We start from the raw sequence: 27,536 nt of genomic DNA, 5'->3' as shown, positions 1-27,536 counted from the left end.
AGTGTATCTAATTGTGAGGTCGTTTTCTTTTATGAACGTGCCTCCCTGAAATGGACCATAAGGGAGGGCTAGGTGACCCATTTTCCATTCACAAACTCTCACCGTGTATTTTTTTGATCGGGTAAATAATATTAGCTTGAATTTGTAATTTTATCAATGTGTTTTGTTGAAATCAGTAAATGACAAATCGCCAGCAGAACGGTCCCTTTCCACGGTAACGCCCCTTTCCAAGATTACGCCCTGGTGGTCACGCAGTTTGCAGAGACCCATCACCCCTCTCTCTTTTTCCTCAGCAATATGCCAATCAATGGTGCCTCTAATAAGAAAATGCGATACGTGTATCGATGAAAGCTTTATTATGAACTCATAGTATTCTAGGGATTTATTCTCTCAACTGCCCCATCCATCCATCCATCCATCCATCCATCCATCCATCCATCCATCCATCCATCCATCCATCCATCTCACTTTACAAACTAGTCACTGTTACAAACTAGTCACTGCTGTATCAGATCAGGCGTACTGCGTCACCCTCTTAATTAATGTCATGCAACCTGTCATCAGCCAGCCAAATTTAACAATTCTTAACAAGATTTTTTATTCACATAAATTGTTATTGTCGAATGACGTCAGTTTGAATAACTCGGTGAAGTTGGGATCCATATTTTCTTCTCGACTTTTCTTTTTCATGTTCACGGCCCACAGTTTCACTCGCTGGTCGGAGGTCTAAAGACTCCGACTTCCCACCGTCATCGAATGCAGCACTCGTACCTCGTTTTTTTCATAGTGATTGAATGACGTAAAGTGTTTCTGGCTTTTTATCATATAGGCCTATCTTCTACTCTCGTGTTTTGAAAACGCTGGACGTTTCTTGCCCACAGTTGGGTGCATAAAATAGTTTTGTACGGATACTGCATCATTTTATTCACTATTTGTAGGTAACCTGCAGCTTAATGGAATTGCAGCTGGATAGAATTGACGCGTTAATTGGCTAACACCTCGAAGTTTAGCCGAGGGCGACTGAGTGTACTAGCTGGTATGGTAATATCAAGACGTAAATCGTGGCGTTTTCTTGGGCTGTTGATTCATTATTTCTATCATCTGTCTCTCACAGGAACTTGTGAGGGATGGGAAGAGAGAAGGACGCGAAAGAAGACAGGAAGACCAAACAAAGTTACGAAACTGAACATGAGGCCAAACGGCAATGAGGTTGCTGAAGCTGGGGGCGACGCGTGAGTAGTTTTGACCACAAATACATGCAATGAAAGACACTGTTTTTTTTTATTATGCATACATTAACCTCGATGTTTAACAACAACAATTAAAAATAATGGAAGGGAAACTGGACATCGTAAAAACTGCACATTGGAAAGTGAACAAATATAAGTGAGGTAAATATGCAAGGTTAGGTTCCATGCCACCTGAGTGCATGTTTATGGCGTTCGATTTGTGCCAAAAACTCGAACGTATCGTCATGACGTGTCATTTGACAAAGTACTGTTGCTAAGCGTCGTCTGACGATGTCGTCTCACTCAGCTAATGTTAAGAGACTGCGCAATCTGCCTGCACCCTCATTTACACACTGCACAATATCTTTACACTAAAACAAAGAGCTATATATGTGTACATTTGCAGTCTTTGTTACAATGCACAATTTCTTATTCTTTAATGGAAGCACTAATTTTTCTTGCAATTTTTGGGGGCTTGCACTCTTCCTCTCTCTCTTTTTTTTTTTTTTTTAAATCCTATTTCTGTCTATGTTGAGTGAAACGTCCAAGTTGAATAACTGCATGAGCGGGCAGGACCGCATAAACTAATATTTAAAAAAATTTGAAGTATAAATTAAGTTAGTGTTAGAGTACAGTTGCAGTGGGACATTTCCTCAGGGAGTGTCCCTCCGTGCACTGCGAAAGGTAAGACGTGGCACCTAGTGTAACAGCACATAGCAAAAGCGCTTGCAATGCCATTGTCTGGTGACACTTAACGACAGCACTTAAGCCAGTGGTGCTTAACCTTGTTGGAGGTACCGAACCCCACCAGTTTCATATGCGCATTCACCGAACCCCTCTTTAGTGAAAAATTCACCCCAAAAAATCTAATTCAAGACATTGATGTTTTTTACTGGTGCACAAAATGAGCCGTGCATGATCATCATCTTGTTCAAAGAAAAAAAAAAAAACCACAATACATGAACTCAACAAATTACATACCTGCAAATCAGTGTGCCTCTGCAAGACTAGTTCAGAGATGCGTTATCACGAATTTACATGATAGATCACGTGTGTTCGGACCTCCCCAGTGGAGGCTCTGCCGAACCCCTGAGACCGACTTACTGAACCCTAGGGTTCGATCGAACCCAGGTTAAGAACCACTGACTTAAGCATAGGCAGACAAGAGGTAAAATCGCAGAGTGAGATGACAGAGTAGGCTACAACCAGAGAATCACATTTCTGAAGAAATTGTGTGTGCAGGCTGAGAGGCTGAATAAAGATGTGTGGAATAATATTGAATGATGTTAAATGATACCCAGTACAATGACTGAGAATGATCTGAGCATGTTGAATTGTTCTAATTTCTCCCCAAATATTTTTTGCTGGTCATTTTCATTGAGAAAATGTTTTTTTTATGCTTTTTGGTGTGAACAGGTTGAAGGGACAATATGAAGTGTGACAGAAAGATTTGAATAGGTCAAAAAAATGTAGAATTAATAGGTGTAAAACCCAATAAATCATAAACGTTGAATATTTTTGTTGCTATTTTTTAATTCTGAATTTTTGGTGTGTGAAAAATTTACTCCATGAGGGCATGCATTTGTTGAAATTTCAAATGATGAGAATCGGTCAAAAAATGTAGACTTAGAGCAGTGGTTCCCAAAGTGGGCGGTACCGCCCCCCTGGGGGCGGTGGAAAGATCTGGGGGGGCGGTGAGGAAGAAAGGGGCGGTAGGGGGGCGGTAGGGGGGCGGCAGTCGATTTGTACACAACACGCCGCTCTGGCCCAGTCAGATCCGACAGCATAGACTACAAAAGCAAAAGCTCAGGTTTGTAATTTCAAGCTTGTAATGTTCAGAATTTTATCTTATAATAAAAACCGCATTCTGGCGGTCAACATCATCTTGAGTTCAAGTCAACATGAAATTGGGGACTCGCCAGAACGCGCCGTGTTGTGTTGTGTTGAGCTGGTTAGGGCAGTGGTCCCCAACCACCGGGCCGCGGACCGGTACCGGTCCGTGGGTCACTTGGTACCGGGCCGCCAAGCCGCACAGAATTTTTTTTTTATCGACGATCAATTAATTCAGGTCAAGACACTCGTCCCGGTCACGTGACATGTTTCCCCAGTCGAGCCCGCAAAGCTAATATGTGGCGACAGGCTAACTAACCAGGCAGTGAAGCATTCAAAACTGCTTCAACACATGGAGACCAAGCATCCTGCAATAAAAGACAAACCTTAAATCACTTCGGGTGTCATTGTCTCCGATTACGTCTAGATGGGACCGGCTCGTTTCTGATAAACAAACTCAGTGCTCCCACTAATTCAATGTAATGGTAATGATATTATAAATGTATTATTTATTTATTTATATAAATGTATTATTTATTTATATAAATGCCGGTCCTTGGGGGGGGGGGGCGCTAGGAATTCACTGGGGAGCCAAAGGGGGTGCCAGCCTGCAAAAGTTTGGGAACCACTGACTTAGAGGAACAAAATCCAATGTATAATAATAAAGTGAATGGTGTAGAATAACATGTGTGATAGATTCTTTGGTTTTCCTCAGTCACATAACAGATTTTTATCGTATGGACTACAACCTTTTGAATTTTTCTTTTCTCAAAAGAATACAATAAAGGCGCCGGTGTCATAATTACAACCCGGTGTCTTGTTTCTCAAGCGTGAAAAGGTTAGACAGAGAAGAAACATGCAAGAGCTGCATGAAGAACCTCTTGCATGCTGCTTGACTAATTTGTGGCATTTTACTGCATTGTCTGACTAGAATATCAACCAGGTCAAGATACAAGCCTAACAACTGCTTTGGCTTTTTTTTTGTAAAGCACAAAGAGTCATTAAAGGGACCAATACGTCAACTTAAAGCAAGTCTTTAATCAGATGCTTCAGTTCCAACTACCGTAATTTTCTGACTATAAGTCGCACCGGAGTATAAGTCGCACCAGCCATAAAATGCCCAAAAAAGTGAAAAAAACCATATATATGTATATAAGTCGCTCCTGAGTATAAGTCGCCCCCCCACCCAAACTATGAAAAAACCCGCGACTTATAGTCCGAAAATTACGGTACTTGTTTTTCATATTCTTGAATTCTCATCTCTTAAATGTCTCCTCTTTTTCGTATGACCTGCAGTGCAAAGTCAACCAAATCTACAGAGAAAACTCCTAATGGAAAAATCAACAAGGTAAAATCACCATTGCTCTCTACTGTGGAACTCAAGGATTCTTTTTCATCATTATGAGGAAGCATGCTTATCAAGCTCAATGAACATTCAAAGTTAAACAGCTGTGTTTTTCTTAGAGGTACAAGTGTGTGCACTAGCTCTGATGCTATTTGACCTCCACTTAATTTTCTTTGTAATTACTCGAGTACATTTACACTAACCAGCTGCAATATTAAGTAGATCTACACAAGCCAATGCATTCTAATACAATCATTGAATTGCGTTGCTCTCAAAGACAGCCTTGTCCTATCCTGTTACTGACAAGGACTTGTCCCCATGGGTAGCTGTGGCTGAGAAGAAATCCCAAATTTAATTTTTCCAGACCAGCAAAAGGATAGACAGGGATAAACTAATGAGTCTCACCTGTCTCAACCTATTCATGTCTGAGTTGCCCTTTAGCAAAATACCCAGATTAGCATACATCCCATGTCAATCAGCTCATGTAGCAAGTGTGTTTCATCGGTCCGCTGAGCTTTGATTTGTCTCCCTGCAGATAAAAGTGCCAAAAACTGTGAAGCTGGAATCACCAAGCAATTTCAGGTAGAAATGAAATTTTAACGCCAGTGTTTCTTTAAGGCCCAGATAATATCTGACAAGCCATGCTGAAATGATTGAACCTAAAATCTCATTTTACCCCCCCCTGGTTCATTTCTTTCATTTTGATGTTCAAACAACTTGCACAAAATCCATCCACATTTTATAGCGTGATTGTTTTCCCACGGAAATAATTATACCTGTATTAAGAGTGACATTTCAAAGACAGAATCGACTTATAAAACATTATTCGTATTTGTGGCTTCACATGTTTCTGTCCAATGGTTTAGGTAATAATTGAGCGAGTTCACACAGGGGGTAAGTTATGGTTGCAATGAATGATTCGGTAATAAACATACATTTGGGTAGAAAACAAGAAAATGTGGGTGTTGTCACAATACAAAATTTTTTACTTCTGTACTCTTCCTGCATATAGTACCTTGATGCTGAGACGGAAATGATGCTATGGCAAAAACCTAAAAGTACAATTGAAACACTTGTTTTCGCTCCCATTTTTTGTGCGCTGGACAAATAAAATTCCAACATACCCAAAAGGCCATTCCCTTTAAATATTCTTTACACATCTGCCTAAATGTGTTTGTGATCATTTCCCCTTTGTCTAGAATCAGACTCTAAATGGATGGTGTTTGTGTGCATGCATGTTTGTAGTAGTCGTGAGCCAGATGATGGTAATTTCACTACAAAGAAGAAAGGAGTGAAAAGAAGAAGAACCAAGGATGAACCTGCAGATGTTCCCACCAGTGAAGCACTCAAGTAAGTCAGTGTCAGCAATCTAAGGTGTTGAGTATCCTATAAAAGAAAGCACTGACTGACCTACTACTAAGACACTTGCCAAGAATTTAAGTTTTTTTCGAATAAAGTACAGTGTCATGGCAATTGGTCTATAAAATGGAACTACGTGTGTCACCTTTCTATTGGAATATTAACCAGTGCTGCACTACATTTAGGATAAAATTTGACACCACTGTTGAACGGTTGGGAGAATTTTCATTTTTGTGCTACAGTAGGATTGTAATGGTACAAGTGGAAAACTAAAAAACTAAATGGATTGCAATGGAGTGGGGGGTTACACAGAGCTTTGTGAGCTGTGCTTTCTTCCAGTGATGCAATCTCTTAACTGTTGCAGTGTTTCTCAGTTGAGTCCTGGGAATGAAAGCAGGTCTATGGCAAGGATGTTTTTTGACAGGATTCAAGACCATTCAAGCTAAGCAAGCCAAATTGTATACAGGACATTGTCGATTGTTTGTTTTTTCCCCTTACAGGAATTCCTTCTCAACTAAAAGATGTCTGCTGAATTGCACTGCCTCATTGTAAAATCATTTGATATTCTGTTTGTGTAGAAACGGCGGCAAACATAAAAAACGGCCTCATTCAGAGGAAGAAAGCGATGGAGAACCTCTGAAAAAACATGCTAAGAAAAAACCTAAAACGGTAAACCTGTCTCCTCGGCTTGATCTGTCACCAACAATAATGTGTGAGTTATAAGATTGGTCAATGCTGGAACGTATTGAATTCACCTTTTGAATGTACTTTTCCGTACAGGATGTGAAGCTAGAGGAAGGAGAGCAGCCGGTTTCCAAAAAGTCTAGGAAGACAAAGGAGGAGATTAAAGAAGCAAGAGAATTGAAGATTCGACAGAAGGAAGAGGAGGAACAGAAGCGCTGGCGATGGTTTGGAGATGCTGCTTTTCAACTTTTCAACCTGTCCTCATATTTCTCTCGCTCTTGGGCTCGCTTTCTCTCCCTCACACATGCGCACACACACTTGGGCAATTAGAATTGTCAAATATATCCTCATATCACATCCGTCAGGTGGGAAGAAGAGAAGTATGAAGCTGGGGTAAAATGGAGGTTTCTGGAACACAAAGGGCCCTATTTTCCACCTGACTACCAGCCCCTACCAGACAACGTTCACTTCTACTACAAAGGTAAACGATCTGCCCAAGAGAACGTGCAAACATTTACCCAAGAAGAATCTCTCTCCTAAAAGTAATCAAACATTGTTGAAAAAAACACAGGCTTCCAATGTGTAACATTGCTGTTTTGTTTAGTCTGTTCAAACAATGTCTTCAGGAAATGTTTCAGTCATCTGCATTGACCCTCAATCAGATAATCTTGTGATCTTTTCTTTACCATTTGCATAATATACAGTTCCGTTCGGCTACCCTGATTTCATTCACTTTTCTCTACCTCATAAGCTCGCTTCCACTATATATATTGACTTTTGGAGAAATGTTGAGAATTTTTCAAACTAAACCACCATATGACAAATATGTAAGAAGTTGCATCACTGTCAATACAAAAACAATGATTGTACTAAAGGCCTGTTACACAAGGGGTGTAAGGGGGGAAAAAAGGACGATTTTTAAGGTGAGTCAATTGAATTGTTCCACTTCCAAGTATATAGATGTGTATTGGTTTGTGTTTTTGCTGAAGAATGATATCTTAAAAGAAATGCTACATTTGACCCCACTACTGCTACCCTACCATTAAATAGAAACAAATCATCTTGCTTTGTTTTGTTTGTGTTTGTGCTCAGGTGATCCAGTGAAACTGAGCCTGGCAGCTGAGGAGGTGGCTGTTTTTTTTGCTCAGATGTTAGATCATGAATACACTACAAAAAAGGTTTTTCGGGAGAACTTCTTCAAATCTTGGAGACGGGTAAATATAAACTTGGGATTAAAAATGAATTCTCCACAATATGAACAACCCCGACAGTATATTTTGTACTGCTATCTTGTCGTTCTTATATTTGATTGAGTCTAAATGTTCTTGAATCTAGTTTTGTCTCCCCTTTTAAGATGCTTAAAAATACACTTTGGAATTATAAAAACTTAAAATGTTCATGACACTCCATATATTTTGAATTTCCCAATATCTGGTGAATCTATTTTACTGCGTCATTCTAAAAAAAAAAAGAAATTGTGTCCCTCTAAATTCTACACACAACACCCCATAATAGAAACAGAAAAACATTTTGAAAACTTTACTGAGAATAAAAAGGTAATCACCTGGTACAGACATTTGCCTTTGTCAATCTATTATTCCTGCACATATAACAGCGATGACATTTTGCAAAAATATGTCTCGAGCTTTGGAAAAGCCTAATTGGTGGATTTCTCCAGAAATGGCTCCTATTCTGGTTAGTTCTTGGTTTCTACAGAGAAACGCTGCCTAGAGCCTTGACAGACTGACCAAATGATGGAGGCCACTGTGGTCAATGGGAAGTTCAAAACAGCCGAAATCCTTCTCAACCCTTATCCAAACAACTAACTCAAGACAATCTTGTCTCGAAAGTCAAGGCTTCAACTTCATGTTTGGTTTGTGCAGTGACCTTTAATATGCACTGTCAATTTGATTAATCTTTATTAACCGGTGTCTGCCAATCCAAACAAAAAAGTCCATTTCCCTTCTCTGATCTGAGAACTCCAATTACGCTTGTAGAAACAGCTCGAGGAATATGAATGGATATGAGTGAGCTCCAAAGGCTACAAACTGTTTTCTTCTACCGAAAAAAAGAGTTTTTAAGATTTCAAGAAAACTTTTCATGTTGGCATTATTGGGTGGGGTTTAGAATCTTAATGGGGAAACTAATGCATTCATTCATTTTAGATCAAGGCTGTAAACATACAAAATGGAAACAGGACAACACACCGAATACTTTTAAGATGTACAGTTCTTTTCCCATGTCTGGTGACATGGATCTTGCTAGTACTATTTAACTGCCTTACCGGTTACATTGACAAATGTTGATAATACCTGCATGTTTTCCAGGTTTGCGTAAAATGTGACGTATGTTTTCTAAATATTGAAATGATGTGCAAGTAAGACTACCACCATTGACACTGCTGTCAGTCAGAGGTGTCTTTTGTGGAGGGGAAATGATGCGCCAAGCTTGGGGGCATATCATGCAGAATTAATTTTGCACTGCTTAGTGCGCAATGCACTTGAAAATATAATTTGTAGCAATGCATTGATATGCTAATCCATACAAGTAGCTTCTCTGCATATGAACAAATCCAATTAAACTGTTATATTAGAGGCGGAAAAAACTCTTCTCGCTCCACTGCCCTCAGTGCCCACCTCCTGTCGTTTGTCAGTCATGCTTAGATACGCTGACTGACTGGATGTCCATACAGCCACCGTGTTTTTCCAAGTGTACACTGTTAAGTATGTTACGCGACACTCGAGGTTTTGCATTTTTAAACTCCTTTGACCTCAGAGAGACTGCATTGGTGGAAATTGATGACAAAGATGATCAACTCATTAAAGTCCTCTTCAGTGTTTGTCACTAGTTTGGGCCAAGCCATTTGCTATACAGTAGTTGCTGTGTACCTTCCCACCTTATATAGTACATAAATCTCCTTCCATATAATCTAGTTGGTACAGCACAAACAGTTAACAAGTGCAGGTTGAAAAATAAGTCTGATTTGTTTTGGTAGCTTGGTTCTATCTTCTCCTTAGGCATTAATGGTATGTCCTGGTGTAAGATGTTTCATTAGGTTGCAATTGCGTGACTAACATGGAAAAGCACTTGAGTCCATTGCATAATGTGCTTTTGACTTAATACATTTTTTGTCCTTTAATTTCTCTTCAAAGAAAAAGATCAAGTCAAAAATGTACTTTAATGTGTAACGTACATGTTCTATGCTGTCGACTGAAAATGACGTCACTATTACTCAGGGCTGAGGTAGCAACCAACTACGGCGACAGAGTCCAAAGTTTTATATATTTTTCTGGGTTTGACATTTTGATGATGATAAAAGTCCCACACGTTGCCATGACATTTTTTCAACCCTAACATCTTAGATACTCAAGAGTGTCCACCGAAAGCAAGCGTTTATTGATGCCAAGTTATAGCAGTCTCTTTTAAGAGGAAAATCTTTTGTGCAAAAAGCTCAGCTCAACTGCCTAACATGCAGATGCGCCAGACTGCATAGTCTTTCATATCTGTCACATTACAGTGTCACAAATGCTGCATGTTTCAAGGAAGTGTCAAAGATGGCTCTAGACACAATTCCAATGTAATTTGTTTCTGTGTTGAAATGATAATGACAACAAATCAATAAACCAGAGTGAGGCCATGCAACAATAATGTCGTGTCAAACCTTTTTGCACTCAATCTTGTTTATTTTTCCCCATGCCCTTGTAACAGACTTGTCTGTAACAAACCTTTCACTTGTTATAGGAGATGACGCATAAGGAGCAGTTGTTGATTCAAGACCTTGACAAATGTGATTTTGGAGAGATTCATGCAATGCATAAAGCCAAGGTAGAGGAAAAGCGAAACTTAAGCAAGGAGGAAAAACTGGTAAGATTACGTTCTAAGATGTGTGAGCATCGGGTGGACGTGTCGGTGTTAAGTGTCTGCCATAGTTTCTATCATTTGGCTTTTGGGTGCGTGTCGTGCAGGTTTTGAAAGAGACCAATCAGAAGATAGTGGAGGAGTTTGGCTACTGTATGCTAGACCACCACAGAGAGCGTATTGGCAACTTTAAGATTGAACCTCCAGGGCTGTTCAGAGGTAGAGGCGAGCATCCCAAACAAGGCAAGCTGAAGAAAAGGATCCAGCCTGAAGATGTCATAATCAACTGCAGCAGGTGAGCGAGAGGCCAAGTTTGTCCATGTGTGATATTAATTTGACGTAAATGTGAAGAACGACTTGACAAAAAGCTTAGTGATTGTAGTCGACACCCAAATTGAAAATCCGAGTGTTAGTCATCTATCAGTTTTGATCGGATTTAGCGATAACCCGAGCAATCCCATTCCCTTCTGAAAATCGAGCTCTTTTCTAAATCTACTAACACAAAGAGGTGAAGTATGATCATTTCTGGCAGATTTGAAAAGATAGAGCTTGTACATCTGAGAGGTTGCTTGCAAAACATTACGCTTGGTGTACTTTGTGATTCTTTCTTGCTCCGTTTGCCCCAGAGAATCCTGCATCCCTGTACCTCCTGCCGGCCATCACTGGAAGGAAGTCCGCCATGACAACACTGTGACATGGTTGGCCAGTTGGACAGAAAACATCCAGGGGAGCATTAAATATGTCATGCTGAATGCCAACTCCAAACTCAAAGTCAGTCTGGGAAAATCTTGTTTTTGTGTAACAGACATGAACAACACGCATTATGTTCTAAGACTTAGACTCAACTTTATTTATCCCTTAGAAGTACTCCCTCGAGAAATTCCGATTCCAGTAGCAAATACCGAAAAACAGAACAAAACAGAATAGTGCACATGTAATAAAGAGTCGAGCAATAAATCAATCAAGCATTGAGTAATATAGTACTGTAGATTTTGTTAGTAAATGAACTGTTTGCAGTAGTTTCTTTGTTTTGTTTAGATTGTTTGTCTTTTTGACTCTTTACCAACATTGGTTGTCTACACTTTTGCATTACTTTCTTGGATTGCAGGGTGAAAAGGACTGGGAGAAATATGAGGTTGCTCGCAAACTTAAGCAGCATGTGGATGGCATCCGTGAACAGTACCTTACTGATATGAAGTCCAAAGAGATGCGTATTCGACAGAGAGCTGTGGCCCTCTACTTCATTGACAAGGTCTGATTTATGTATGAATCAATTAATGCAAATACCAAGTTCTCCATTATTACACACCGTTAAGATGAACTTATCACATGGGTCCTTCTTAACACTCGGGTCTAATTGGAAGACACATGAGCATATGGAAAAATCCATCTCTGTGTGTCTGGATAACTTTTCTGCCTTCTCACGTACAATACAATGCCTTTTGCAAGGACAATATTTGATTGTATGTAAACTTTCTTTCCTCCTGTGTTTCCATCTCCTACCTTTTCCTTATTGGCTTTTTGGAAGTGCAGTTTAGGCAATTTGTACATACTACTGCTGTATTTACAATTGCCATATCAAAGATAATAAATATTTTGGCATTTCCAAATGCTTTATATTTTGGACAGGTAAGGAGTGTAAACCTCAAATAGTGTGTTGGTCTTGTAAATGTGTTAAAGGGGAAGTCAAGTCACAAATTTTCTTGACAATAGAATGTGCTGTGCGCCCCCCACTAGTCTAAAAAAGCATTCTGATGAACATTTCTTCAGTGGAATATGAACTAACCTGTTTTGACCTAATTACGACGCCCATGGGGACAAGCGGTACGGATAATGGATGGATGGATGGATGGAGGGAAAAAAAGTCAAACTGCCTAAGGGCTCATGTAGTGACCCATCATGGCGGACCTGTTTTCTGGGTTTGGTCATGTGACATTCGCAAGCCTTTCGGCACTCTGATGTCGATTTTCAGTTGACAGCGAGTCACAAAATGGCCACCCCACTAAAGAGAAGAAAAAAAAAAGTATGACTTGATTCCCCCATAAAGCTCTGCATGTTGTTGGTTTTACTGGCAAACGCTTGTTCTGAATTTTTGTACTGAAGATGAAAGCATCCCTACTGTGGATTTGATATTGATCTCTTCATCTTTTGACCTGGAAAAGCTGGCGCTGAGAGCTGGTAATGAAAAGGAGGAGGGAGAGACGGCAGACACAGTGGGCTGCTGTTCACTACGTGTTGAGCACATCACACTCCATAAGCAGCTGGATGGCAACCAATGTGTAGTGGAATTTGATTTCCTGGGTAAAGATTCCATTCGCTATTACAACAAGGTCCCAGTCATCAATAAGGTAAAGGAACAAAAGTCTTCTTCGCACGTGTATACATACAATACATACATACACGTGTACACGCACTCAGCCACAAGCAAACTTTCTGATTTGTGACCATGCAAAGAACAGTGTGAAGAAAAAAGATTTATTGTCTTGGTGTTCACAAGCATCTTGCAACTTTTGCTTGCCTGCTGTTTTTGTCTGATGAAAAGCACATCTGTTTTTCAGAAATTTGTGAGGGTTTTATTTTGTGTGCATGTTTTTTCCCCGCCCGTACATTTAAACAGGCTAATGGACCCGCAAGTATCTGTGTATGCTTGGCAATCTGCTATTTCTTTTACTATATCTGTTTTTCTCTGTGCGCGTGCAATGAAACGAGCGCGTACAAAAGTAATATACTCGACAGGATGACTTGGTTTCCTGCCAAATAGCGAACCTCATTCTCAGGAAATGTGAGATTGCTAAATGTCACTGTGAATTTTAAACATTTCTATTTGTGAAACCAGTGAGTCAGAAATGCACAGGATGGTATTCCTCTAGTATGCCTTATCTATGCATTTAAAATTGAAGGGTAATGTCATGCAGCAGAAGCTGGGAGCTCAGATGACCCTGCGTTTTAATTTGTGAGGTTGTCTTGGCACGCAAGCTGCAAATTGGAGAATCGTATCATTATGCAACTGTTAACATAAACATTTATAAGACTGTTTTTCCTTTGCCAGGCATTTAAGAATCTCAAGATTTTCATGGAAAACAAGGACCCTGGCGATGAGCTCTTTGACCGCCTCACTGTGAGTGTCCCGAGTTTCCTTTGTCCCTCTTTTTCTCAAGTTTTTGTAATTTATAGAACAACTTTAATTGAAAGCACTCAAGACTCCATTGAATTGAAAATGAGATTATTTGCTATATATATATATATATATATATATATATATATATATATATAAAGGCATAGTATATCATTTCTTCATATAAATATCACTTTTCAATCTGTCATAGAATTGCAGGCAACAGATTTCAACGGTTCCTCCACCGTTAGGACACAGAGCTTGTCAGGGTTAGTCATTTGTCATATAAAAGCATAACCCAGGCTAACAGATTGTCTTGACTGCGAGGCCAGGGATCTCCCCTTTAGTATTAATTCTTGTAGTGCAGTAATGCTGACAACCCGCTGACAGGTGACCCTGTGTTAAGTGCTTGGACGGTTGCGGAGCACATTAGTTTCTGTAGCGCAACAGAGCCGGAGGTGAGGGCAGATACAACAGTTGAGTTGACATTTTGTAGCAAAATACGTAGTTAAATGAAGCTGAAAGAAAATCAATTAGATAAGCTCAAGAGGGTCTGCCAGCCCGCTACCTCTATCTTGTGGCAAAGGAAAAAGAAGAGACAGGATTAGATAGGGGACAATTGGCAGCAAAAGTGCACTGCTTCTGTTGTGTAGCCTTCGGCCTGTTCGAAAATGTCAAGTTGTGTTGGAGGTGGCAAGGTAATGGCTGCTTTGGGCAGATTGTTTGATTGACACGCCGAAAGGTCAGGTCACGCAAAAAGCGGAAGGTGGACAGTGAGGGGAGTGGAGGAGTAAGAAATGCCTTATGATGGCCGGACTAAAAGAGGAATGAGAGAAGGGATGTCGAAGGGTCAAGAGCAGCCCAAAATCCGATTAACTGTTTATTACTCGAAGTCGTAACAGTGACTAGATTGGGGTTAGTATGGTAAGATTACTCTCAACTGCATGTAAATATGAAATGCAACTGCTGCTAGAATTTCCCTTTACTTCAATCTATGGCCACGTTACCAACATAAGTATATCGATAGGGGTTTGTGCCGATTTAGAAAATGCTTCCATTAAGCTGATCTGAAACTCTTCATACCCTTATGAGGGACGCTGGCGTGCTCATGCAGTCTTTGACTTTCACCACCAGCCCAAAAGTGTAGTTTGAGTTGCAATTGACGCACACACACACGTCAAACAACTCAAAATGACTACGCCGACTTCAATCAAGATGTTTGCTTTGACCTATGTCTATAGTGGCCGTCATTAAATATTTCCTATTACATTATATGCAATAAGGATGGATTTGCCAGCAGCACGTTGGAGATTCTCAAAACCTTCATTAGCATGGCCAATGATGAGTTGGCTCCCTCATTAGTAAGGTAGAAGCTGCAGTAGCCATGTGCCAGTGTCCTTCATCATGTGAATGCACATGTATGTTTACATGTCCATTCACAGGCATGGTCGATTTAATAGGCTCACATTCATCCAGAAGTGTGGCCTCAGAAAGCCGGGTGCTGGACCCACTTTGATTAAACCAAGCTTCATCATTATTGCAATCTTCATCTGAATAATTTATTCTTTTGCCAGACCTGTAATGACCCACAAGTGAATGTTAGCACGGGGGCATTGCAGCCTTTCATCCCTGCTGCGGTGTTGAGGCTCCAGCCAATGGCTGGCTGCTGCCTATAACACGTCAAACTTGTTATGATACCACCACACTGCCAGAGGATGGAAGGTCTTCTGAACTTTTTAAAAATGAAATACTATGACTGGGTGCAGAATAGACGTGGGTTCTAAATACCACAGTGCCACCCAGTGGTAGTAAAGAGATATTCCATTTGTATAATGACCGTGTACGTACCTTTTAGTCAAATGGGATATTTGATCTGTCTCTGTTCTGTTTTATTTCTCCCCATGACAGACCGCCATGTTAAATAAGCATCTGAGTTCCCTCATGCCAGGTCTGACTGCAAAGGTTTTCAGGACATACAATGCCTCGACCACTCTGCAGCAGCAACTGAAAGAACTCACAAAAGGTAATCAAAGATGTTCTAAACACACATAAACCTAACCAATATATCTGTTTTTCTCTGAGTTGGTACCAACACCCTGTTGGTACATTTTGTGTTAATTATTCACAAATGGCATGGTTATTACATCTTGCTTAAAAGTCATAAATACATTACATACAAAATACTATTTTATTCATACGCTGGTTTCAATTTAAATTCAAATGTGATCATGGATACGCATTTACCTACTAGTCCATGTGACAGTTTATATTCTAAAGAACACTGATGTCACTCCGCCTTTCCATTTTGACAGCTTGACCTTCACAGTTTACCATTCAGATACTTATTAGTGGGTTGAATCCTTTTGCGTGATATATAGCCTCCCACTTTATACTTTGACCTAAATCATAGTTTCCTCAAGATGGGCTATCTGTAATCTTACTTAAGTACGACTACTCTACCCACCACGGTAGAAGAGATCTAGTCGATTTTAGTGCCGTGAAATTGTGAATGCTTGTATGATTTTTGTGAGCAGATAGTTGAGCTGGCGGTAATTAAACCAGCAGTCCCCCAATTAGATTGCAGTGAATGACAGTGATACTCATCACAATTGTCTAAATGCAAATTATTATTCCGTCACCCTCCACAGACTCAATGGTCAATGATGCAGAGAAACTTCTCGGCTACAACAGAGCGAACAGAGCGGTTGCAATCCTCTGTAACCATCAGCGGGCGCCGCCAAAGACCTTTGAACAGTCTATGGCGAACCTTCAGGCCAAGGTTAGATTTTTTGTACAAGTGTACTAGTTTATGGCATATGTATAGGGTGGAGGCAACATTTTCTGTTACCGTTGTTACTGTACAGTTCCTTGTCACGAGTGGCATTTCACTATATATTTTTTTTTATTTTAATTTTCAGACAGGTGTCAACTTTTTTTTTTTTTGTTAAATGAATATAATTACTGCATATTTAAACTGGCAGTATATGAATTGTCACAAAAATACATTTCAAATGCAAACAGAGGTCCTTGTGGCATGTGAAGCATAGAGGGTGACACAAGAGTGGGTTTTCATTTGCGCCCCACTCCCAATACAAAAAATCATGTCCTGTCCTGGTGGAAAAAGACTCCTGCCCCATGTACTATTTTGGAGGTCAGCTACATAAAAAATAAATCATTCATTCTCCGAGCCCCCCGCCCCTACTGGATAATCCTGCTCCCTCGAAATGTTCATTCTGTACGGTCCAGATCCCTGTATTAAAGGGAAAGGTGACTCCCGCGTTGTGGGAATCCCTCAGGATTTCCCAAAAATGTCAGCCTCTAGCAAAGCTTGTGGCTGCATCATAATGACAACACTCCTGCTCACAAGGCCCTGAGCGTCTCACAGTTCCTGGCTGAGAACGTTGCTGAAGCAAACTTCCTACTCACCTGACTTGGCTCCATGGAATTGTTAGACTCCGAGTTCAAGGGCAGAGCAGTTTGGATTTGAAATGTGACTTTTGTGACACCAGTTCTGGAACTTTGCTGACCCATTCTGTACCACAACTGTCTTTCAGATTACTGCAAGAAAAGAGCAACTGGCACATGCCAAGAGGGAGCTGGAGCAAGCTAAGAAGGACGCAAAGGTTAAAGGCCGCTCAGACCCCAAGCTGCAGATGTATGTATTGCACTTAAAAAGAGACCGCTTTACTGGGTTACCAGGACAGGTTTAAGGAAAAAATAATTAAGATTTATTTATTTTTTTGTGACTACTGAAGCAGGAATATGAGGGTCCAGTATATTTTAGTACTTCATATCACCTCGTTGAGTTTTTCATTGCCATAATCAGCCAACTTGGCCTGCTGCCCATCGTTCAATAGCTCATTAACAAAACTTTCGTGATAATTATTTTAAGATTTTTCTGATCAGCGGTAGAATTCCTGAAAATGAAGTATTATTGTGATTTGTCTCTGATCCATAATGCTCAGACTGGTGGAGAAGAAGAAAGCAGCTGTGAAGCGCTGTTCGGAGAGTCTTATGAAGCTGGAAGTCCAGGCCACCGATCGAGAGGAGAACAAGCAGATTGCACTGGGTACCTCCAAGCTTAACTATCTGGATCCACGCATCAGTGTGGCCTGGTGAGTGCATGAGGCAACCAGTCAAATTGATAGCGAGATGGCAAAATTACATTGGGACACCTTACAATCGACAAACAGTGCCTGCAAGAGCCAATTATTGTAAGAGCCAAAGTTATAACTGTTATGTGACGATTTTTATTATTGCTCATTTGTTATTTCACCTTAAACTGGCAATGATTATAGTTAATGTATCCAGTCAAACATCTGAACTAGTAAATAGCAGTTGTTAATGAGGCAGAAAGTGTGTCCTAGCTGTAAATGAATAGGATAAACTGATTTAATTGTATAACACACCATGTCAAGTTGCTTCTATTACGCTTCTGTGAAGCGATTATTGAAGGATGGCAGTAATGAATGCTTTTCAGATTGTCTAGATTTTTGAGGCAAAGGCATGTTGCACTTCAAACCCAATTTGTTCATATAGAATTTTGCTAAAAGTAATCTATGTATTTTTTGTACTTGTTTCAGGTGCAAAAGAATGGGGGTGCCAATTGAAAAAATCTACAATAAGACCCAGAGGGACAAGTTTGCCTGGGCAATTGACATGACAGAGACAAACTTTGAGTTCTGAATATTTACTTGGACAGTTTTATTTGCACAAATGCAATTAAGGGACCTCTGTAGTTAAACGTTCCATTCATAATGTTCTCTGGCTATTTTTTTTTCTCTCCATGCAGTGTTGTGACATGACCAATGACTGCTTGATGTTTTGACAGGTTTGCTTTGTTTGGCACTTTATTCATTAGATTACTGTAGTGTTATGTTTGTACAGTTTTGTTTGCATTCATCTGAATAAAGGTTCCTATTGTGCATTTAAGTGCCAAGTGTGTTTCAGTTGAACACAGTTTATTTGGATTAAATATTAAACAGAGTGAACATGTATCGATTGCATTGTAAAACGGTTGTTTACAAAAAGCACCTCCTGATTATATTTAAAAGCACCTAGCACAAAATATATACTATGCAATTCAACAGCATTTTAGTCAATATATTTAATAGAAGAAAACCTGTTAAGAGGGAATGCATCTCACCGCTGATGAACAGTGGCTGTCAAATAATGCAAGCATCAGATGTTAATTTCCTGTCTTTGAAAGGCAGTTCTTGAAATCTATCAGCCCACAGTGTGATGTCATCATGACAGGCTTGGACAACAGTAACTCCCATCAGCCAGCATTTCATTTCACAAGAATCTATTACAATATAGGACAACATCCCTGTCAGTGCACAAACTGCATTAATTTGTATCTTTGCGGAACTAGAATTTTAACAGGCAGAACACATTATTCTAGCTTACAAATAATGTTCTATTTGTCTTTGTTTCACCACAAACATTTCTCACAATAGTCAATATATGTATATAAAAAAAAAACATCACACAAGTCAATGTCATTATCAGGACTGGAATTCCGCTGCTCCAGTACCTAGAATGCAGCGTATTGTCTCTGGAGCTGTGGGGAACACACGTGTTTACTTAGTAATACATAAACAGGACATCACATAATTGGTCATTTGATTTATATGTAAATATCGTTTCGTCGGGCTCAATCCTAATATTGTGAAAATGACAACTTTTTGAGAAATCAAAATGCCAGCCCAGAAACCCCATTGTTCAAGCTGTATTATGTCTTACTGTATCTTGCTATCATGTACCTAGGTCTGTCACCATTTAATATTTTTAGAACCGATTATCGATTTCTTTGGTTGAATAATCTGATACAATTTCATTTGCATGTTTTCCTGGATTACTGTGCATTAACCAATTATTTTTGTTTATTTGGTATTTAGATTGGACAAAATGGCTTACTTTCATGAGGAGCCTTGACCTTCTTTCGGCTTTTCCGGTATGGCCCCATTTTCTTCTACGCCCGCCTGTGTCATCAGGTCAGCAATGTTCTTCTCCAAGTCATCAATCCGCGTGCTCATCTCATCAAGTGAAGAGGCAGTTAAGGTAAACTGTATCAATGACTCTTAGGTGTGGTGAAATGATTGCCTTCATCACACACTGCATCCATGTCTACAAATTAGATGGAAGTATGAGGACGCTAGTATGATCATTTGCATCATTAATGCCCTGGCGCACAATAAATACTAGCTTCATATTCAGTCCATTAAACACATTTCCCAATGATAATTTGAAATTAGGATATTCCTTCCGATGATTTGGTCCGACATGGTCTGGAACTTGTCTTGCATTTGTTGCAGCAAAGTTTGGACCTGGAAAACAATCAGCAATAATCCATCCATCTATTTTCCATACCGCTTGTCCCCAGGGGGGTCGCGGGAGTGCTGGAGCATATCCCAGCAGTAACACCCTGAACCGGTTGCCAGAAAATCACATGGCACACAGGGAACAACCACAATCAGCAATAATTTAACATTTCTTTTCCATTATACCAGATTCACACCTGAGCAACAGAATGGCCTAGTTCGCCTGTGAGCTTTTCCATCACCTTTTTTGGGGGCTGTGCAATCACAATGGAACTGCTTTTCAAAATCCCCGCCACCGGATGGCTTCAGACACCGGAGAGTGAAGGACCACATGTCGGTAACATGGATATGCGAAAATATGAAAATCCAACCTCTCTACTCGGAGTGATTAGGAGATAGTGGCATGCTTTACATGCCGCTTGCAAAATATTTCATCTCAAGCTTCAATATTCTATCTCTCTTGCCTTCTACTGCTCGTTCCCATTCATACTAAATGGAGAGTAAGGGCTCATTCAAGTGGTCGCTTTTCCCAGTCACCGGCATGTTGTCCTCACTACCGGCGTCCGAAGCCTTTCAGCGGTTATCTGAAGGAGAAAATCTCAATTGAAATGCGAAGGTGCATGTTTTTCTTAACATCAAACCAAACTGAATTAAGCAAACATGGGAGATAATGCTTTAATGAATCCTAAGCCACACTGCATACTCTAGTTCAGGGGTCACCAAATGCGCTCCATGGAGAGCCCCTATCTATTCAAGTCAATAATGTAATGTTTTAGACAAACGTGTTCACGTACGGCAAGAAAAAGAGTCATACAACGTGAAGGTTTGGGAGGAAAGCCTCTTGGAATCGTTTCCATGGCAATCAGACTAACCCATCCGCTACTAACAAACTTATTTTTTATGTATTCTGTATTACGATAAAATAAATCAACAAAGGGATAGTTACGGTGTTTAGTATCCCCTACACCAACTAAATAATGTATTAAAAATAATAAATTTAAGAGCCTAAACACGATTTTGCAGCCCCTTGTAGCCGCTAATAATCATGCGAATTTATAACACGTTATGACCGCTAAATAGGTTAATTGAAATGCACGTCATATATTCGTATACAACTTGAGTAACAGTTCAAAGACTAACACACTGGCTAGCCAGCTGCGATAGCTTTGTTAGCCAGCTTGAGCTAAACTGGTGTAGCTAACGCAAGCTTGCTTTCAAGGCTTACGACTCACCACGTTTGTAAAGTCCTGAACGGACTTGGGATTCGTCTCGGCCATTGACAGTTGGGAATAGATATCTATAACCCTAAAGGTCAGTTCGTAATTTACACAAAATGATCTTGTCCTGCTCGGAATGGATATTGGCTCGCAATCCGTTTGCACAAGCCACTGCGTAGTCAGCTGTTCCGCTCAAGAAAATGAAATCACGCGAGAGTTCACAGCGCCACTCAAAGGAATGTGGGACCTTGTGTTTTAAGGAGGGACATAAACAGTAGCGTGTAGTTTTCTTTTGCCTTTGAAACCTTTATCTCAGGAAGCTCACAGGACTTGCTGATAAGCTCCGTGGACGAACTCGCATCGGTATTTTGTGCGCTATCGGAATGTTTGGTGCACAAACTGTATTGACTGCTATTATTATTCGGCATTTAGGAAAGGAGCGTGTACGTGTGCGCGCATGGGGGCGCGTCCCTGCAGCTTTAAGTTTTAAAGTTGCAAGTGTCAAGAATCTTCGATTGTGGTTCTGACGCCACTTTTGCTCCAGTGAACCGACTGGTGTTTGGTTTCGGTGCAGAAAACTGGATGACGCCAACAGGTAAAGCAGCAAGTTGCTCGGCAAAGTGTCGTCTCAACCAGTTACAATTGCTGTTTTTATATTAACAAAATAAATAATGATATTCGTCCTGATTTAGAAACTGTTTTCTAACAATAAAGCAATCTATTCAGATATTGTCATGAGCATGTTTGTTATTAATACTTTTTATATACCGCCGAAACTGTGTACTCAGTGGCCCAACCCCATGAAGCTATGCTTTGCAAGACTGTTCCTCGGGGGCCAGTAATTCCAGGTGACGATGCAGTGATGGGTCACTCATAACATGACAAGGCTATAGAATCTGTTTTGATTAATGAATAACTAGTAAACTATCTAAAACACCATTTGACAGGTTACAGAATTATCTGTCTTGTCAAATGTCACAATCTTCTGACGTCTGTCTTTTGCGATGACCCCTTTGTTTATGTGTGTATTCATTCTTTCTTTCATGTAAGGCTTGCCCTTGGAGAACTTGTTTTGGGGGGTTTTCTTGTTATCTACCATTTGACCAGTTTGGCCTTGCTGCAGCCACTTTAAGCTGTAAAGTGTGACAAAAGTGTGACACTGATCCCTTATTTAAAATGGGACAAAGCTACGCTTTCAGTGCTTGTGTGACGGTCACATTCACCAAGTGCATACATTTACGAGTGATTGAAGAATGAGCGATCAGCAGCTCTTGGCTCATCTTTGCATTTTTTTTTGCAAAGTATTCAGTGGCGGCATAAACATTTTTTGGGGAATTAATTAAGTCCTTTATTTCATTAAAGTCCTGTTTAGTGGACATGAGAATTTATTAATTCTGTGATTAGGGTGTATTTAAATACCGCAGCTGGTCTAAATGTGTAATATTTAATGAGATCTTGACAGGGAGGAGGCCAGAAATGTATCTTCATGCTGAGGCAGCTAATAGCGAAACCTCGCCCCCGCAGTTGTCTGCAGTATATCATGTCTGTTAGCATGAGTGAGGCTGTGACGCACTCGCTTTGGGTCAGATGATCAGGTCATCTGCATTTTCACATGAACATATAAACACCCAGCTGTGATGTTGTTGAAAATTGTTATATTTTGATTTCTGCACTAGAGTTAGTTAGCACGATGATGCAAAAACGACAGTATGGTTCCACAAATCTTTTTTGGATCAGTGGCCCATGGGTCAAGGAAGAACTTGCAGATAAAAACACGGATTTCGGAATATATATTTTTATTTTTGGTTGCATTGGGGCGTTCTCAGTAGTTACTCGATAGATCCAGCAGGGGGAGCTATAGAGAAATAATATCTGTGCAGCAGACTGAAATACTCATTACCATGACCTTTAGGACTGAAGCTCTCCAGTTTTGATTAGCATTTTACAATTTAAAAAAAGTTGAATCTGGGGTCTTCACGTGTTGTTCTTAAACACCTTGACTGCCTACCACATTTCAAATAGTAAAACAAAGTAGGCAGAGTACTGTAATTTATTTACCGAGGATCCTCAGTTTATAAGGAACATAGTCCGTCAGCACTCCTGTTGGGGGAAAAAAAACAGTTAACGTACAAGTGCCGTTTGTCACCATGAAACGATTTATGTTGATTGTTGAGACAGTTATAAAGCAAGCTCATGATGCTCACCAAACCTCATGACTTCTGTTCTTCTCAGGTTCCTTGGACACTTCTGATCCCCTCCTAGCATAATGAATCCTCAGGTAGTCCTGGAGGAGGAGGAAACTGAAGGCTCGTGGATGCTGTCCTGGCTGGCTTCTTGCCTCATGGTGATTGGAGGTGCCCTGCCTTACGTGCCCCAATACCAGGAGATCCAGAGGAGCAGCAACACTGAAGGCTTCTCCACCAGAGTGTGTCTAGTCTTGCTCATAGCCAACATCCTGCGAATCTTCTTCTGGTAAGGGAAAATACAGATGTTCTGAATTTTGTCAGCAGTCATCATGCTAACAAAACCCCACTACAAAAGCTCACTGCCTCATTAAATTGAATCTTGACGCACTCCAGCTCATTGGTTACACTGGCCTACTGCTTCAAAGAAATTGACTTGACGACCTGCTGCCTTAAGTGATTTGTTTCCTTTTCGGCCTGTGCAGGATTGGAAAGCAGTTTGAGTTCACCTTGCTGCTCCAAAGTGTGGTGATGATACTCACCATGTTTGCTATGCTCCACCTCTGCTGCTTTGTCCAAAACAGCAACCGCGTGAGCACCAAGCAGCACCGACTTACAGGTAACCAGCATGACACTTGAATGTTTCAGAAGCAGTGATAAGAAATGGTGTCGCATGCAACACAATTCCTACTCCTTGCTGAAAGATAGACCCAATGCAAAACTTGGAATGCCTAACCTCTTTTGAAGAGTATTTTCTCCTCTCTCTCTGACCGCTTCCACACACTTCAATTCTCATTTCTTTTACTGCAGTTTTAGTTGTTTGTACACAAAATTAGTTTAGTTGATTGCTTTTGGAAGGAGGCCCGCAGAAACTCAGGCTTTGGTTCACATTTTATTAGGTAGGTTATTGGTATGAAACTGATTTAATCGATTGAAAACAAAAAGGGAAACTTTGCTTTCCAATGTGTTTCCTCTTGTCTTGTTACTTGGCTCAGGCAATACAGACTGGCTGCATTCTGCCACAAAATGTTTTGAGAGCTGGCCTATAGCTACTCTGGGATAAAACAGAGAAGCCCATTTATCACACAAGACACTGTACACTCTTCTATGCTGATATGCTAACAATATATATTGGACATAGATCAATGCTAAGTGAAGAAGTTAAACATAGAAGTGAAAAAGAACAAGTATTCCTTCTATGACTACATGCCAAACTACTCAATGCTTGCTTTGTAAGTGTCCCTTGAGGTCCGGTTTCACTGCAAAGGGGGGATGGTGGGCTCTGAACGAGAATAGATCAGAGCCACCTTCAAATGAAAATGAGCTGTCTTCTCTCCACTGGCAAACAAGTCCCAACAAATCAGAATCAGCGTCATGTGAAGTTAACTTCCTCTAAAAGGTGTGTGTCTCAATACGTTTTCCAAATATGCAACTATTTCATACTCTCTTTCTTGAGAAACAACGTTCACTTCAATTTGGACACTTCTGATCATTGTATTTGTATAGAAATAATTTATTTCTCCTCTCTGACCCTTTCCACTGTAAACAACATAATGCATGTAATATAACTGCCAATCAAACTGTAAAACACGCGTCACAAAATCACTTGAATGTGATTTACTGTCTTCTGAGCAAATAACGGCTACTTGGATTCCCCCTAAACATCCATGTCTTATGTTTGTCAAGGCAATGTCAGTTTTGATGGATTTAAACCAGGCCAAGCATTTTACAAAATAGTTTCATTCAACTTTATGTTCACTTAATGTGTGCTACACTTTCTCCATCTCATGGCTGATGGTGGTATTGCCAAACTGCCAAAGATCATTTCATTTGGAAAGTTGCTTTGAATTTGAATGAGTTGAAATCAGTGCATCATTGTTTTTATTCATCGCTATTACAGAATCAATCAAAACTAATTGTTAGTTTTAATCGCCCAGCTCTACTATATAAGGATTATTCTGTGGGAAAAAAATGAATACAAATGAGATTCGCTTAATTATTTCAAACATTTTAAAGGGCACCATCAATACTTTATTGCTTATTTTTATGTGTACAATCGCCTTCTGAATTCTAGTGAGAATATGCTGCATTAGTAGTCACTGCGAGGGTAAATTGTGAATAGTCTGACTAATTGACTGACTGTGAGCCCATCTTGCACTGCACACAACCTGTATATTTCCCACTATAGTTGTATATGTATTACTAGGGAAGTAGCTTAATTAATGACGTTTCATAGAATTGAACCAAGTATATAATGGAACAAATTCCTTGAAAATGGCGCGTGGATGTAGTGATTGAATAATATACATAATGGCTTTTTGATGGTTATGGTACCTTTTGGCCAAAAGGGGGCAGTATTTACCAAGTTATAAATTTACCGTACTGATTGCAGCTAGTCTTGGTTGTAAATAATTGGACTAATGAATTACCGTAATTGAAATTGCCACACAAAGCTACTTGTGCACATGAATTCAGTCCTTCTGTCTGTAAATATAAACGACACCACATTAAGTTTTGTGCTCAACCTCTAAAACAATTGTACTAATCGACACAAAATGCCTCATCAACCCACTGTTATTGTTCTATAAATGTACTGTACTTAGCAGTAATATTATTTAAATTTATCTTATTCATTGTATTTAAATTAGGTCTTGTTTACATCACACATTATTATTGGACTTCTGGATTCCGTTCAGTCAGCAATGCGGTTTCCCAAAATTGTGTGTAATGAACTCAAGGAAGCACACGCACTAAATACCCATGATATAGCCCATCCATGCTTTCACACACAGAAAGAGTGTTCTGTATACTTCCAGTGTGCTTAATTAACCCCCTGCTAAAGTTGATTAGCAAGGCAAATTAAATCAGCAGAAGCACTGTAGTTCAAGAGCAGTCATGTTTTTAGAGTTGCTCGCACAGAATCATTTAGAAATGCAAAAGATTGTCCCTGTGGGAGAACGTCTGGACACAATTTTCTTTTTACACTACAGTGCATTTTTTAACCTAGCTATGATTCAGTAATTGGAGAAAGTGTGGGATTTTTTTTTTTTGCTGAGAAGACATTTCTGTGCCTGTCTAATTAGTTTTGTCTTAAATCACGGCTGCAATTTATCTTTTGTTGAGTTTCTAACCGTTTTTATTTTTGCACAAGTTTTTGAATTTAGTGCTGTAAGAGATCGAAATCTTTATTGTCTTTGAGTGTAGTTGAGTTTTCATCACTGGACATTATTTGAGCACCGATATAAAAATAAAAAACTCTCCAGCTTGTAGTTTTTTTCTCAGATTCTTCTCTCTAACCTAGTCCAATGTCATCTATGTATTGTAACAGGGACTCATTTTGGTTGAAATTGCAGAAAAGTGTCAATGAATTGCCCTTCAAGCCCATGTGCATGAATTCTGAGTGTTTGGTTTTTACTTACATTACATGTCATTCTTGGAAGCTGAGTGCATGTCGGTCCTTGACTCTGCAATGTCAAGGAGGAGCTGTGATGGGCACACATCCCTGTGATCTTTAAGATCATTATTCTCCCCGTTAAGCTAAACTGAAGCCCCAACAATTGCTCCTCCACTCTCACGGCTTTGTTTCGCAGCACACTCTGATTAAACCCCATCACAGTGAATGATGTGATAAGAGTAAAACTTGAACGCCCTCCGGCATTCATGCTGTAACATGCTCTTTGTTTCTCATGCACACAGTAACCCACAATTCAAACTAAATCTACTATAGATTGTGTGTACCCTTACGTAAGCCACAGTCGAAATCCACCTTTCCATACAACGGGCTTGTCATTTCGTTTGAGCAGCTTCTTCCACATCCAGTTAACGAATCACTTAAAAGTCAGAGGGATGCTGGAATATTAATTTCTACTTCACAAAAATGGAAAGGTTTTGAGCTATAACAAAGAACTGCATGGTACAGGATAGAATATTTATCAGGGCACCTTCTGGGAACATCACTTCCCGTGGGACAAGAAGACGAAGCGCAGGCTTCATTTGGATGGGAGAGTTCTAACCCCAAGCTCGCTATCGAGTGCTCTGTCACTGGTTTGCCGTGCTGCGTTACTCTTGTTGTCGGCATTGATGGATTGCTGGGTACCCGCTGTTCATCCCAGTTCGGTCATTGATCTTGACCCCACACTGAAACGGCTGTGAGATTGTTTTAAAAGATGCTGACAAATCACTTTACAGAGACTTTCTGAACATGGCTTATACAAAATAGCACATGACAAATAAAAAGATGAAGATATATTATATTGACAGTATTTGGATCATCACCCTGATGGCTTCTTGCGTTATTGTCCTGAAACATACAAATAAACAAACCACCAGAAGATGTCAAGACAATATTACTACCCCTTTATTTGCTTCTTTCTTGATGACTATAAACCCGACA

General features: G+C 40.0%; 3 protein-coding genes across 9 annotated transcripts in view; 2 read left to right on the top strand and 1 right to left on the bottom strand.

Moving 5' to 3' along the window:
- The first annotated feature begins 26 nt into the window (after positions 1-26).
- On the top strand, positions 27-18,347 carry zgc:173742 (DNA topoisomerase I, mitochondrial). 4 transcript variants are annotated; one of them, XM_037255437.1, is made up of 20 exons: positions 27-1,036; positions 1,126-1,229; positions 4,353-4,407; positions 4,940-4,986; positions 5,653-5,754; positions 6,342-6,432; positions 6,544-6,671; positions 6,813-6,928; positions 7,540-7,661; positions 10,189-10,311; positions 10,413-10,600; positions 10,932-11,076; positions 11,414-11,557; positions 12,468-12,653; positions 13,355-13,423; positions 15,329-15,443; positions 16,069-16,199; positions 16,975-17,075; positions 17,386-17,535; positions 18,004-18,347. In XM_037255437.1, the coding sequence occupies exons 2-20, from the start codon at positions 1,189-1,191 to the stop codon at positions 18,104-18,106; spliced, it is 2,157 nt and encodes a 718-aa protein (XP_037111332.1). In that variant the 5' UTR covers positions 27-1,036; positions 1,126-1,188; the 3' UTR covers positions 18,107-18,347. The 4 variants fall into 4 exon arrangements, with proteins under 4 accessions (XP_037111332.1, XP_037111329.1, XP_037111331.1 ...); XM_037255434.1 differs by having other exon boundaries at positions 5,650-5,754; XM_037255436.1 differs by having other exon boundaries at positions 1,126-1,232; positions 4,356-4,407; positions 5,650-5,754.
- hsbp1b (heat shock factor binding protein 1b) lies at positions 18,348-21,176 on the bottom strand. Its single transcript, XM_037255444.1, has 4 exons — positions 20,976-21,176; positions 19,683-19,749; positions 19,340-19,466; positions 18,348-18,983 (listed from the first exon to the last, which is right to left on the bottom strand). The coding sequence occupies exons 1-3, from the start codon at positions 21,018-21,020 to the stop codon at positions 19,342-19,344; spliced, it is 237 nt and encodes a 78-aa protein (XP_037111339.1). The 5' UTR covers positions 21,021-21,176; the 3' UTR covers positions 18,348-18,983; positions 19,340-19,341.
- A 74-nt stretch (positions 21,177-21,250) lies between these two features.
- Positions 21,251-27,536, top strand: part of si:dkey-246g23.2 (solute carrier family 66 member 2) — a 45,887-nt gene continuing 39,601 nt past the window's right edge. For 2 of the 4 annotated variants that reach the window (XM_037255442.1, XM_037255441.1), the window contains exons 1-3: positions 21,251-21,555; positions 23,193-23,432; positions 23,629-23,762. In XM_037255442.1, coding sequence (XP_037111337.1) covers positions 23,227-23,432; positions 23,629-23,762 — 340 coding nt within the window. In that variant the 5' untranslated portion in view covers positions 21,251-21,555; positions 23,193-23,226. Of the gene's footprint in view, positions 21,556-21,740; positions 21,809-23,192; positions 23,433-23,628; positions 23,763-27,536 lie in introns of those variants that run through there. The other 2 variants (XM_037255440.1, XM_037255443.1) reach the window with 2 other exon arrangements.

Source organism: Syngnathus acus, chromosome 6 (assembly GCF_901709675.1).
Source record: "Syngnathus acus chromosome 6, fSynAcu1.2, whole genome shotgun sequence".
In the NCBI taxonomy this organism is placed as follows: domain Eukaryota; kingdom Metazoa; phylum Chordata; class Actinopteri; order Syngnathiformes; family Syngnathidae; genus Syngnathus; species Syngnathus acus.
Note: the sequence above shows the minus strand (reverse complement) of the source record. Positions and strands in the feature narration are given on the sequence as shown.

Excerpts from the sequence above, each read along its gene's own strand:
- hsbp1b (XM_037255444.1), bottom strand. The coding sequence starts at position 21,020 with ATGGCCGAGACGAATCCCAAGTCCGTTCAGGACTTTACAAACGTG. Across the intron at positions 19,750-20,975 it reads TTCAGGACTTTACAAACGTG|GTCCAAACTTTGCTGCAACA; the intron begins GTGAGTCGTAAG and ends ATTGTTTTCCAG. Across the intron at positions 19,467-19,682 it reads GGACCAAATCATCGGAAGGA|TTGATGAGATGAGCACGCGG; the intron begins ATATCCTAATTT and ends CTGCCTCTTCAC.
- zgc:173742 (XM_037255434.1), top strand. The coding sequence starts at position 1,189 with ATGAGGCCAAACGGCAATGAGGTTGCTGAAGCTGGGGGCGA. Across the intron at positions 11,077-11,413 it reads ATGCCAACTCCAAACTCAAA|GGTGAAAAGGACTGGGAGAA; the intron begins GTCAGTCTGGGA and ends CTTGGATTGCAG. Across the intron at positions 17,536-18,003 it reads CCACGCATCAGTGTGGCCTG|GTGCAAAAGAATGGGGGTGC; the intron begins GTGAGTGCATGA and ends TACTTGTTTCAG.